Source organism: Harpia harpyja, chromosome 22 (assembly GCF_026419915.1).
Source record: "Harpia harpyja isolate bHarHar1 chromosome 22, bHarHar1 primary haplotype, whole genome shotgun sequence".
In the NCBI taxonomy this organism is placed as follows: domain Eukaryota; kingdom Metazoa; phylum Chordata; class Aves; order Accipitriformes; family Accipitridae; genus Harpia; species Harpia harpyja.
The window spans coordinates 15,270,004-15,283,905 of NC_068961.1; the positions used below are offsets into that span (position 1 = coordinate 15,270,004).

The following is a 13,902-nucleotide window of genomic DNA, read 5'->3' on the forward strand; positions in this document are numbered from 1 at the left end:
CAGTGAGCATAATTACAAATGCACATCCTATATGCTCGCAGCTGAAGGAAGCAAGGTAGGTGTAGGGTTCTTCATTAAGCAGCCTTTTCCCAAAAGCTTTAAGCAAGAGATTTTGGGGGGAAACTGAGGTATTCATTCCCTTTCAGATTTCTTACCCGGTGGGATATGCAGCTTATATAGTAGCTTTATCTTTTCATTCATTTCTCCATTATACATAACATCTGCAAGGAAAAAAAAGAAAAAGAAGGAAATGGACCAGAGCATTTACTTCCACAGTTTAAAATAAATCAGGTGCCTCTCTGTGCACAAAACATAATTGTTTGCATGGACAATACATGAAAACATATGGCCAGTATATCACATCAAAATATTTTAAGTTGTGCCTGTCAATGAGGAACAGCAGTTGAGAGCCATCTGGTTTGGTCTTCGTTCTTGTAAAATAGACTGGGAGTACCTAACCCTACGGAGCTTCAGCATCGTTTAAAAATATCAAGGTGGATGGCAGGGAATCTAGCGAAGGCTGTTTGCTGGCACAGATTAACAGGAATGGGAGAGGGGAGAGAGAGACAACTGGCCCCCTTTGGGGCCATCATATTCTTAGTATTTCTCCCCTTCAGCCCTTACTGCTGCTCTATAGAATAAGCCCAAAGGAGATAACTACTTCACATGTAATACAGTTCATATTTTCAATGACCAGTAGAAATGAGATATTAAACTTCCAAATGCACTGAAATACTGTGAAGAACTTTTTTTTTTTTTTTAAAGTTGTATCCCTCTAAGAATCAAAATCCAACAACAATATAATACTGGGTGCCTTGGTTCACATAAAAAATTCTAAAAAGGTTAAGTGGTGAGAATATGGATTTACTGAGTTTTACTGAAGCTCTGAATGTTGATTCAGTTTTTTTCATGTGGCGTCAGGCAACAGTTGAGATGTGGCACTTCCTTCTTCAGCCCGATTTTGGGACAGGCAGCCTCATCTCATTAGAACAGCTGGTGGCCTCAAAACCAACTCTTGCGTAGCTCTCGGTCCCTGCTGGCCACATTTTTTTGTTCTGCTTACCGTCAACACACAAGGCAAGCAGCAGTCAGTTGTGTAAGATTAAGTCTTCAAGAAGCAGTTACAAAGAGGTATACTGAGATTTCAAAGGTATACTCAGAGCAACAATCCGGTAGAGAGGATTTTCTAGCATTCCATGCAGACCCAAGTATAATTTTAATTCATAAAATATTTTCAACAAAATTACTGCTGTCTGAGAAATCAAATATTTTAATACAATATTCAATCATGTCCTTAGGCTGTCTTTTAAATCTAATCAACTTCAGGTGATTGGAACACAAAAAATTAGTAAAGGTCACTGGTTAGGCTAATTACCAGCCCAAGAAAACCATCTGCCCGCATCCTCCCCTGCCAGTTGTATGGCATTTTAACATCCCTGTCTCACGCGTGTACCATCTCCCCCCTCTGCCCACCTTCCACCCCGAAGAGGAGCCAGTACCTAAGCAGCTGGCGAGCCCCTTGAATTCAATCAGCCGGTCCATGTTCTCATCCAGGAGCCGGAATGTCCTTTGGGCGAGGACGTCGGTGTGCTCCCCGCAGGTCCAGGGCGAGACCAGCCTGTACAGGTTGGCGAACTGCTGGGCATCGATGCGGTACTGCTCGGCGTACGGTCTGCTGGGGTCGTGTCGCTCGACGACCGGACCCGTCATTTCCCAGTAACACCTTATTAAATGTTCCCTCTAGGAGAAATCAGAGGCGGGAGAGGGGGGATTGCGGTGTGCAGTATCAGAGAGAGCGCAACCAGCAGAAAAAGGCATTCACGTCAAGGTATGCTGGAAACACTCAAAATTCCCTTTGCGTGAGGTGTTACAACGATACCAAGACCATTCCTGTGAGAAAAAGCAAAGTATGAATCTTTAATTAGAGCAGCCAAGCACTCTCATGATTTCCAATGGATAATTAATAAATTTGAAGGGAGAGTGGGCAGGTTCTTGGAAGAAATTCACTGCAGGCTACTCAAAGTCCCAGGATGTCTCTAACCAGCCAAAGGTACAGAGGGTTGGAGAAAATCCAGGGTAAGCGTTATACAGGCTTCACCTGCTCATTTATTCTCTCTCAGTCCTCTCCATTTGGATACTGCCCCTGTTAAGTCTTCCCTTAGGGACAGGCTGATGCAAAACAAAGAGTCCTAACAAAACAAGCTGTCCCGGGGGAGCAAGAGAGCTAACGAAAAAGGAACCACCACCAAGGAACGAAATGAGGAAAGGGGAAGAGTGCAAGCCAGTCAAAGCTCAAAGACAGCAGCAAGGAGGAGGAGGGAAGCACTGAAGAGCAAGCCCCAGCAGCATCGTCTTACAACCACTAATGGAGGGAGGATACAGCTGGGCTTAGCCACAAAGCTACATAACACTAAGAACACACCACAGTCGTATTCTCAGTATCCTATGTATTCTACGAACAATTAAGTCCAAACACAAAATTAAGTCCATTAAGGGTGATAATTACATGCTTGGACCTCTAAATCAAGTATAGTTGTATAAGCTTAGATGTCCCTGTCTCCAAGAAACTTTTATAATAGTACTTTTGAACATCAGATTGACAGAAAGGAACTGAAGTAGAAACTGCTTTTAGTTCTAAAAAAAAAATAAATAAATAAAACTATTAGAAAAGTGGGAACAAATAGCAAGGACACAAGTTTGTGGGGATGTTTTTCCGCCATGGAAAACAGTCTGCCTTTAAAGAGCATTAAGAGAGCAGGACTTAAAAGTACTGCAGAGCTCCCAGTGAGCAGAGCTACCTATTATTTCATTTATTCTGCACGTGAAAGCTATCAGAACCTAATTTCTCATGGGCCATTTCCAAGCAGCAAGTTAGAAAGGAAACTCTGAAGCAATTCTCCTTTGAAGGATCAGTACATTACTATTCCTCTTTAACAACTGGGCAACCACAGAAAGGACAAAATGACAAGGTCCCATCTGAGTAGTACAGCCCAGGGAGAGGACATGAGGTCCAAGGCAGCTCTGCAAAGCGATGGCTGGAAGTTACGCCCAGAAGCCTCAGATAGGTGCATCCCTTTCTTTTCAGGGAGACTAACCTTGAACAAGTCATACAATTCCTCTAAATCTTCAGGAAGAATCGAAACATCTGGGATGACAACTCGGAGCTTAAAAAGAAAGAAAATCCTGTTAGTGACAATCTTTTCTCCCATCACCACTGACATGGGCAGGACCACAAGCCCCGCAGGGACTGTATTTATGTGGTACAGCTGAAAACCGCAGTATTGAAAAATCTTTGCAGTTTTTCCCCATTCTTTAGGTTCACTGGTTGGACAGGTCTGTGAAAAGAGAAATCCCTCAAGGGCTATTAGAAACAAAGACGGGAAGTCCCTAAGCTACAGGTCACAGGAGGATGGGGAAGCATTGCATCGCGCTCGCTCTCTTCTTACACTCTTCCCTGGGCATCTGCCTAGGGCCACGGTCAGAGACAAGGCACTGGGCTGGTCCTGCAGTTGTTCTTAAGAATAAAGCCACCCTACAAAATAATGCACGTGGCCACAAAAGAAACACCAAAGCCATCAGCATCCCAGGAAAGAGCTTTTTCCAGAGTCAGTAACGATTCTTCCTTTTTTTCAAGATCTGGCGGTTCATTTTAAAAAACAAAAGCCGCCTGCCTCCAGAGAGAAGATGTTAAGCTATCTCAGTCAAAACAATACCCTACTCACCACATTTTGCTTGGTTGTGTCTTCGTGGCTCTGCAGGACACGGATTCGGTGTTTGTAGCGCATGTGCTCTATCTGTGCCACAGAGTGGTCTCCAAATTTCTACAAGGGAGGAACAGAATTTTATTATTTTTGTAGTATTTTAGGATATTTGTATTTCTCATTTACTGGAAATACAAATTCTAAAGTATTGTGAGTCCTTGAAGAAAAAGCATACCCAGTCTCTAATTGACCTGTCAGTGTAGGTATTTATACTACACCCAGCCTTGTGCATTTGAGCACTTAGTCACAGAATCTGTAAAGATGTATATTAACTTTCAAAACATACTTGTTGAATTTAACCTTTTTCTTTTTTAAAATTCTAACTTAACTGACCACTAGACAGGGAGCAGTATTTTACCTCATAGGAGTCATGAATCAGGTTAGCTATTTCAGTCACCGGAGAGGCTTCCTGGTCATCGCTGAAGAACGCATGGTGATTACCAATAGGTGGCAGAGGGCTTTCCTCGTTTTTGACGTGTTCTAAAAACCTGAAGGGAAGAAATATAAGCAACACGGATTACTCTGCACTGCGCTCTTCTCAATATAAATAAGCAAACCAGTCTTATGGCTCAGACTTAGAAATAAGTTGGTTTTCGGGCTGCTAGGCTTTTAAAAAATGCCTTCATGATTACTCATCCGAGGAGCAGCAAGCTAGCCAAATGACTAAATGCTGCCCAAGGAAGAAAACTTCTGTCTCCTTGAAGTCTGGAGCAGGAAGCCCGTCACTCTAGGGAAGGCATGAAGAGCAGCAGTAAATATTGCACATTGACGCAGTCGATGCATGTCTCGGCGCTGCCAGGAAATTTCACAGGACATCTACTCGTCCGATGTACAAAGCCCATTGTTTAAGGCAGACACTGCAAAAGCAGCAGCAAGGCTGCACGGAGGGTCCCGCTGCTGCCTACAGAGCACCGTCGATATCGCAACGGCACCCAAATGCCTTTGTTTTACGGCAGAACAGTCCGCGATGGAAGGAGCACTCCTGCATGGCCATACCTGCTCAGGATCATCAGGGCCTGCCCATCGTCCTTGCTGTTACACAGATCCACGGCGTTGGCTTCCAGTATGGCCAAGCCCAGCTGGAAAATGGCTTTGATCCCATCATAGAAGAAGCAGTCCACAACATTCACAGCACTTTCCAGCGGCATGATGCTAAGGAAAAGGGTAAGGAACCACGAAAGAGAGATGGAAGCTAAGGTTGTCAGATCCTTCATGTGTTCAGCCAGCTCTGGAAGTTGCTCTTTTATAAGCTCTTCAAACACCGACTGGTCTACCTGAGCACCTGCAAGCCATAAAGAAACAGTATTAGCCAGGACTGACGCAGGAAAAAATATTCTTTAAAGCTAATGATTGCTGTCAACTATCAACTCCAAGACTTTCTTAAACTGACAAGATACGCACACATCTACAATGAAAAATCCCATTATCCTCCCGCTGTGATCTCGGCCCCAACCCTCACGTCCATAATCCTTACTGTACAACTTTTTGCAAAAAGACTATGTTGATTCTCCTAAGTGCCTTTAGGGTGCAATGAAATAGTAATAGCAGCAGCTGTTGGTTTTGGCTAAAAGAGCACACAATAATTACATGCTAGCGAAAGCAATCTTAAAGCATTTTACTGTTCGACTTGGGATCTATGCAATGAAAATAAGACAGTACACATTCCTCTCCAGTGTATGTACTCAAGCAAGCAAGCAGTAGAGCTTTCATTGTAAGTGAGAATATATAAGATAGAAACCCAGAGATGACTACACACACTAAGCAGGAAGAAAAATAGGTACACATAAATGTATGCGCAGATATAAATGTATACTTACATGCATATATATAGATATAAGGAACAAAAGATTTCTGCAATGCCCAGGTATAAGCTTTCCTAACTGTACCAACCAGTCTTTCCAAAAGGAGCAGATGTGGGCTCTGTTTCAGCTACTAGCTCAGTCCTGCTTTGTCAGCAGCTATTGTTGAATTAGTATAGTTTCATATCGCTGAAGTAGCCTATGTCTACAAAGCAGATCTGCCACATCAGGGGCTTTAACTGAAGACACTAGAAGTTAAAAATGTTCCTGAATACAAAATGCAGTTAGCTTTTCAATTATTTTGTCTTTCAAGTTAGTTCATTTCTTTCTCATAGTCCATATTCTGCTAATATTAGGAGACAACTTTAATTGCTATGAAATTCCTGAGACATATATACCCTTAGCACTCAAAACTTGTTTTCCAGAAGCAGAATATAACCTGGACAATTTGTGGCGGGGAGCCAGCATCTTTTGGCTTTGCATCCAAATCATTAAAGAAAAAAAAAAAACAACAAACCAGCTATGACATTTCTCTGTCTTAGAACTTTTCACATCAAGCCACAAAGAGCTTCTGCTGGTGGCTGAACAAACATTACAGCACCACAAATCAAAAATAAGTGCCCAAGGACATGCAAAGAGCTTTTGAGAAACACATCAAGTGTGGTGCTTTGCTTTCAAGAGAAAGCCCTCTCACATCAGATGGTCATAAATAAGAAGGGTAAAGAAAACAGAGGAGAAAATGGACTGGGGTTACTCAACAGAGGGCAGCTTTTGTTTGTTTTTTTTTAACAAGCTTAATACAAACAATTTAATAGGCATAGTTAACATAGACCCAAAAAACAGAGCTGGTTTTAGGGGTGTTTGAAGGAAGCCAGAGACAGATAGACACATATAAAAAGATCATTCCAGACTCAGAGGCAGCACTGGCAAAAGCAGAGGTTTAAAAGGAATGTGCAAGGCTGCCCAGATCTTTCACAGATCTTATTATAATTAAGTGTTGACACCATAGACGGAAGTCAAGCAGGTGTATTCAAAGTGGCTTTTATGCCCATCTTTTCATTAGGCTCCCAGAAACCCTGAAATCTGAGCAACTGAATCTCTAATGTATTACAGCATGAAACCATGATGAGGTAGGAAAATGCCAGGGTATCTATTTAAAAAATGATGACCCAAGATGCAAACTAAATGACAACTCAAAGACTGAAAAGGCCAAATCAGAGAAATGAAATGAGGTTTTCGGTGTTTCAAGAATTGTAAGATCGAGGTGATGACAGTCTAACAGATAAAGTGGGGTTAGATGGCCTGCTGGTTTATGCAAAGGATGGAAAAGTCATGGTAACATGAGAATAGGATACGCATGACCCTTGCCACCACTCTTGACCCAAGTACAACTTGTTTCTACCTTGCAGCTATCTGCTTATAATTTCCTCTATGCATTGCAGAAGGGAGAAGGATGGAGGGAATTCCTGAAGGAGGAGATAATGGGTACCAGCCCCGCCTGCAGGGTCTTCCCGTTTGCAAGCAGTGAAATGATAAAAAGGCCTGTGAAAAGACAGAGTGGTCATAGCTGGCAAGGCTGAAGGAGGGAGATGGTCACATGATAAAAGTGAAAAGGTCGAGTAGGACTGAATTGCCTAAGTTTTGTAAGCAAAAATGATAAATAAATAAATAATAGATTTTGAATGTCATAAAGAAAAGGCCCAAGAGAAGATGGAGCTAAGAAGGCCCGTTAGAACCAAGGTCATTAATTCAGTAGCTGTTTTGACTGTAGAGATTACTGGCTGTCTCTGAAGAGGAAAAGCGCAGTGATGGGCACAAAGATCAGAGATCAACAAAGTTAGAGAGAGATCAAAATTTGGGCAACAATGTTGGCAGGGCAGACAAAGAGGAAAAGTTGGGTCTTGGAAGCGTTATGCAGGAAGAAGCAATACAAAGTTTAGACAAGAGCTGGCTGCAAATCAAAAAAAAAGGTCAACTGAAATGTGAAGCCAAGAACACCAACTCAAGCAACAGGAACCAGGGGAGGGGCAGGGTGGAGAAGATCAGTAGCACCGATTTGGGCACGCTAAGGTCTAGGGTAAATCAAAGCTGCAGCAGTAACTGCTCAGTGAAGCAATCGTGCTGCAAAACTACACTGCTGCCATTCGACTAGGGTGAGCAGGGGAACTTCTAAGCTGAAGCCGCTGGTTCTTCGCACTGTGGTGAGCCATGGCAGTGCCTCTTCTAGAGTCACAGTACTCTTTCCTTTGGGTACAGAGGACAGGAAAACAGAGAGACAGGACAACCAAGACTATCAGCACTCAAAACAATGTAGGCTGTAGCCACGGTGAGTGACAGGCAAGATACAAACCCCAAATTAAGTACAACTCAGGGCAGTGATACAGCCGGCCAAGTGGGACAACTCAAGTTTGTCTGGGTGTGGAGAATGCTACTTAGGGGCAATAACCCAGCAAGCACCAAAGTTATCAGTAACTCAAGGCAGGCTGATGCTATCGAGAAATTCACAAGGACAGATAAAGCTGTGTTTCTTTTTTAAACAAGGAAGGAGACAAACATGGAAGTAAGTCATCAAGATAGCAGTTTAAAGTCGCATTTGGAGACAAGAACCAAAATTCTGACAAGCGGGACAGTTACAGTGCCCAATCCACTAGCTGAAAATACCAATGGCATTCGAAGCACCACAAAACATCCTAAGCATCCAGCTAACTTTGGAATAACGCTGCTTTAACTTACCTTACCTGCCAGTTCAGTGACAAGACAATAACTGTGCAGCAGCACAGTGTCAGGAGGGAGGTATGACAATCCCATCCTCCACGCAAAAGACTGCAAATTTTCTCAGATGTCTCCTCCCACTCCCCAGGCAGCACAAGAGTGCCCACACCACTTCTAGCTCCCAGAACCACCACTGCCAGGGATTTCCTCCTATCCCCACCTCCTCACAATGACCCTGATCCCTCCCTTTGCTACGGCGATGGTGTAATGGCAGACGCTGTAGCTAAAGAGTAAGGTTAGCGTTAAAGAGGGAAAAGCTATCAAACATTTCTGTAAGAGAAGGAAGTGATGTGACTTCAAAGAACAAATACTCTTTCTTATATGCATACCTGCAATTACTGCGTCAAGCTGCTCAGCTCCTCTCTTTCTGTGCATGAGGCAGACGTTTGCACAACAGTCTTAAAAATAGTTGCATTGCAAAGAACAGCAGACATAGCACATGCAGTACAAGGCACGCACTGCAGAGGGACTTGGCTTATTTCTTAATTCAGCATCTCACATTCAGAGGGTTTTGTATCAGCCCGCATAACAAAGGGCCAGGTTAGATGCAAGCCTGTATTACTCCAGGAGCCAGGCAATGCAGACAGGTCAGATCAGAAATAGCTAACCTAGCAGATCTTTCCTAGGCTCATCTTAAACAGCTCGAGTCTCTAATACTGAACACTCCTAACCAAGACACGCAGGCTCTTCTATTTTTACCTAACAGGCAAAAGTGTCACTGCCTTCTGACCAACAGGAAAAAAAAGACAAACCATGAAGTTGAGCATATATTTATAGCTGTTGCAGTTCAAACCCTTCAAACCAAAACCAACCCTAGCTGGAACCTAAGCAGCCACTGCTGCTGTCCCTGGACACCACACAAGTCGGTGGACCCCCTCACCCATGGGGTCCGGACCTCATAAGACCCTAAGCATTTTACTCAACCCAGTGCCACTCAACTGCCCCTTCCCAGCCAGCAAGAAGAGAGATACGAGCTCACCTATCACTCGGTGGTTGAAGTAATCCGGCAGCATTCGCTCACACACAGCAACCAGCAGCCAAAAGGCTTCTTCCTCTTTGGCGTACAACAGCAACACGGAGGTCAAAATATTCATAGACTTACAAGGGCAAAGAAGAAAATCGATTTGTTAGTGTCATCAAATCCTACTGACAAAAGCTAAATTGTAGCTATTTTTAAAGAAAGAAAAGTAGCCTAACATGATGTAAACAACTAAAAAAAAAAAAAACCAGCCAGAGAAAGGTAATAAACAGCGAATACATAATTGCAACTCAAAGGCATAACAAGTTTTTCAAGCTTATGTATACTGCTTTTCATAAGAGCTATAGGAAACAATGGAGAAAAGCACAGTACTGGATTTGCCCAGATGCAAAGTAGGTAACTGATAGTGCAAGATGTTTGGGGGCTGCCTTCCCCCCCTTCCTGTATCTGGACCAGTCTGATGTTAATCAGAATTGAGGGAGCTGCTCAGAAGGTAAAGTTACTTTTCTAGCTGGCCAGCTGGGCAAAGTACTTTCATAATTTGTCATCAGTTTTGGAAGAAAGGGGAAGAACTTTACTCCATTAAACCTCTGCTCCAGCGCTCTACATGAATCTCATCTGTGCAGGCCAGTTTACTTTGCGTTATCTCCAAGTATTGTGCAAGAAATGCACTTTCAAACAAACAGAAGCATCAGAAACTTTTACTTTCGTTGAGCCAGAGCCTTTTGTTAAGCCTATGTACTTGTTTTCCAGAGTAAATGACATGTAATATCTAAAATTATGTATTTTTCACAACTATAAGGACATTATGTATCAAAACCACCATGAAAAATACTCCCAAGAGAACGACAAAAGAGAGTGAGTGGAAAGAGGGGAAAAAAGCAGTGAGCGTTATCCCGCTGCGAGTTTTTCACCTGGCAGTATCCGATTTTGGGGTTCCTGTGCGCGTACGCCGTGAGCACCCTTCTCAGGGCGGCTATCCCCGTCTCGCTCTGGAAGGCAGGGTGCTCGGGCAGCGAGCGGTGGAGGTCACGCTCGATCTCCTCCGTCGCCATACAGCACTTGCCCATGGACGCCTCCACCAAATGTACGTAGTAACCGGGATGCGAGGCGAGATCCGTCACGGCATCTGAAGGCAGCAGAAGAGAGGAAGAGGAAGAGGCAAGTGGACTAGGATGACGCTACACTTAGTGTTGTGGGAATTACTGCTCGAAAGGATGTAAGCAAGACAGTTTTCCCCAGCGTCTGTGAATTTACTGAAATGTCCAGACCTAAAAGAAATAAAGTCCTAGCAGAATACGTGTCTTGAAAACAAATTAAATATTAGCAAAGCTTATATGATGCAACATCATTCTAAACAGCTTAACATCAACATTGAGCAGAAAACTTCCCCAGCAGAAAGCATTACTGGGAGAAATGTACTCAGCACTGTTCACACCCTTCAAGGAGGAAAACCTCCACTTTTAACAAATGTTTGAACATGTCATATACTGGATTAAGGACTAAACTTGAGACTGTACTGTAGGCACATTCTGGCTCTGCCAGATCGGAGGATGAAATGAGTTGTTTTTTCCATCTTCAGTTTCTATTACCTCTGCCAACATTCAACATGAAGCAGGAGCAGGACTGCTGTCTTCGAGATGTCATTATTTTGCAATAATTTGATTTGTCTAGGGTTAAATCAATACTTATGCTACAATCTAATTGTTGCTTGAGGATGAACATTATTTTATGAAAACATGACATAAATTTAAGATATTACGCAGACGAAGATGATGTTATTTCAAGTGTTCTGCTCATCATGTCATGTCATCCTGAGATAAAATTTTTACAGATCTACCTCGCTACTTCCTTGCACTTATTAGTTCAGTTCAGATCATCTCTCTTCCGTCAGCAGTATCATAAGCTCCATGTAAACAACATTTAATTTCCCATGGGAGATTTCCTGCCTTAATGTTTTGCCATGTTCAGAATCAGATGATGCCTACAGCCAACGTTTCAAAGTGTGCCCACCTGAGAAGAGCAGCCAGAGTTTGCCTCTTAAGGATTCAGGGATTCCCATAGCAACAAGTTTTCTGATCTTCTCTGTGCGAAACATGCACACAGTTCTGCCGTATTCTACAAAATGGTCATCCCACAGGCTCTCTTTGATTTGCTCCCTAGACTGGAACACGAAGATATATTTTAAAAGAACAACTCGTGTGCATGTGAGACCTGGTAAACAGAAACATTTTAACTATTAGAAATTCTGCAAGGTATTTCCATTACCAATGGAAATGGGAAGTCTGCTCTAAAGACTATAACTTTCCCCCATTTTCCATATGCACTTCACCACACAGGCAGAAAAATTATAAATATTCACCAGAAGTAAATGGGGGGGACAGAGAAGAAAAAACTCCCAAGCAAACAGAAAATCCATTATCCCATATCTAACTTGTCCAGCCAATACAGAGTTCATTTTACTAAAAACAAGTATCTGTTTGAATGTCACCCCAGCTTTTAAAAAAAAAAACAAAAAACCCATAAAACTCCTACAACTTCCCCCAAATGTTACATACCTTTCCAAAATCAAGGCCTGCCATTCCTGACTGATGGAAGTCCGACCTTAGTGCTTCTGCATTGAGCAAATAACTGCTCTCCTTTCCACATTCACTTCTCTCCTTGCCTTGTGAAGCCTCCGTTCCCAGATGCACAGGCTCACCATCCTTGAGCACACACGTGGATCCAAAGGCAGGACTGTTCTGCAACACAGAATCAAAGCGGTAACGACTAAGAAGAACAGGCTAAGAACTACGTCCTCAGCCATCTTCAAGACACAGAGCTGGGTCAGCCTTTGCCGTTTGCATCACAATCTTTCACACCTTTCAGGAGGAAAGGCCTTACTCCAGACTTTATACAAATTATCATTCGTTTGTATGTCAGGAAAAGGGTTGTTACTTTAAAGCAGAAGTTGTTAGTAAATTCTAAGTGTCCTTGATAACAAGCTACCAAACAATCTTCCACTTCAGTTAGGATTTGAAAGACAAAATCGGAGAACAATTTAGGTTGGAGGGGACCATCTTTTTCAATCCCCTGCTCAAAGCAGGGCCCCTCCGACCAGGTTTCTGGGGGCTGCGTCCAGTCGAGTTCAGTAGCTCCAAGGAAGGGGAGTCCACAGCCTCTCTGGGCAGCCTGGTCCAGCTCTGCCCACCCTTGAGGGGAAATCTTGCTCTTTTTATCTATTCAGATTTTCCCTTGCTGCATCTTGGGACTATTGCCACTCATCTTTCAGCTGGCACCTCCAAGAAAAGTCTGGCTCTGTCTTCTCTGTAAGTCCCCATTAGCTAGTGGAAGACAGGCTGAACAAGCCCTGCTCCCTCAACCTCTCCTCATAAAGCATGTGCTCCAGCCCCTGACCATCCTGTAGCCCTCCACTAGACTTACTCCAATTTGTCGATGCTTTTCTTGGGGGGGGAGTAGAGTCAAAAGTCGACACAGTACTCCTGATCAGCTTCAGAAGTGCTGAATAAAAGGGAATAGTAACATCCTTTGACCTGCTGGTTACAAACCTGCTAGTACAACCCCATATGGCCCTCTCCACTGTAGGAGCACACTGCTGACTTAGAAGCTCAACCTGTTGTCCGCCGTGACCTCCTGCCTTTACCACACGCCAGCCAGGGCCCAGCCCCTCCGGTGGCATGGGGTTCCTCTGCCAGGCTTCGCATTTGCTTTTGTTGACTTCACAAGGTCTCTATCACAGCCCATTCCTCCAGAACGCTGAGGTTTTCATGAAGGGCAGCCCTGCACCCCACCGTACTCGCTGCTTCCCCCGGTGTGTCAATCACAACCGTGCTGTGGGTGCGCTCCATCCCATCAGGCAGGTCTTTAAAGAAGGCATCAGACAGCACTGGCCCAAGATCAACCCCCTGCAGAAGGCAGGACAACAGACCGATGGATAAACACGTTGAATTCATAATCCAATAAAACCCCAGAAGTTCAGTACCTGGTTCTTATTTTGCAAGTTGTTACAGTGCACTGGGTTGCTGGAGTTCACTTCTTTTAGCCTCTGGAGCAGGTTCTCCACCAAAGTATCCCGGTCCTTCAGCTCAATGAACTGAAAGGCTGTCTTGCTCCTTATGCTAACAATGATGGGATTAGGGAGAAGGCTTGTGTCCTCCATCTTCTCTATACTGATTACCTTTTCCAGAAACGTTATAGAAAACACATTATGCACCACATCCACAGAAACATTGTCAAATACTCTACATGTACCAAAATGTACAAACACAGCATTCATACGCACACATGCTTTAAACATGGTTATTCATATTGGCTTTCCTTGATCAGACACATCCTACCACCTGAAGTTCACGGTCTCTTTAGAAGCTCAAAGCAGGCACCAAAAAGTATCCCAGCTGCCTTTTCTTGGGTTTTGTTTTTTTGGTTTTTTTCCTAAATGACTTTGCAGCCCACTTCTGGAGAGTGGACTGAGAGGAAAGATAAGAAATGGGAGCATGATTAAAACAAGATTTAGAAAAGGATCAACTTGATCAAATTCTGGGGAATGGAGGAGGAAATTTACTTTTACCCTTTTGCAGATAGGGGAAAACAG

General features: G+C 43.5%; 1 protein-coding gene across 2 annotated transcripts in view; it reads right to left on the reverse strand.

Annotated features, from left to right (window-relative positions):
• The window catches only part of TBC1D8 (TBC1 domain family member 8), a 50,142-nt gene that overhangs the window by 3,145 nt on the left and 33,095 nt on the right, over positions 1-13,902 (reverse strand). For both annotated transcript variants that reach the window (XM_052773650.1, XM_052773651.1), the window contains exons 7-17: positions 13,294-13,488; positions 11,870-12,052; positions 11,325-11,475; positions 10,226-10,440; positions 9,312-9,429; positions 4,758-5,043; positions 4,120-4,249; positions 3,723-3,821; positions 3,096-3,164; positions 1,500-1,740; positions 156-221 (exon numbers count right to left, since the gene is read on the reverse strand). In XM_052773650.1, the coding sequence (XP_052629610.1) occupies positions 156-221; positions 1,500-1,740; positions 3,096-3,164; positions 3,723-3,821; positions 4,120-4,249; positions 4,758-5,043; positions 9,312-9,429; positions 10,226-10,440; positions 11,325-11,475; positions 11,870-12,052; positions 13,294-13,488 (1,753 nt within the window). The remainder of the gene's footprint in view (positions 1-155; positions 222-1,499; positions 1,741-3,095; positions 3,165-3,722; positions 3,822-4,119; positions 4,250-4,757; positions 5,044-9,311; positions 9,430-10,225; positions 10,441-11,324; positions 11,476-11,869; positions 12,053-13,293; positions 13,489-13,902) is intronic.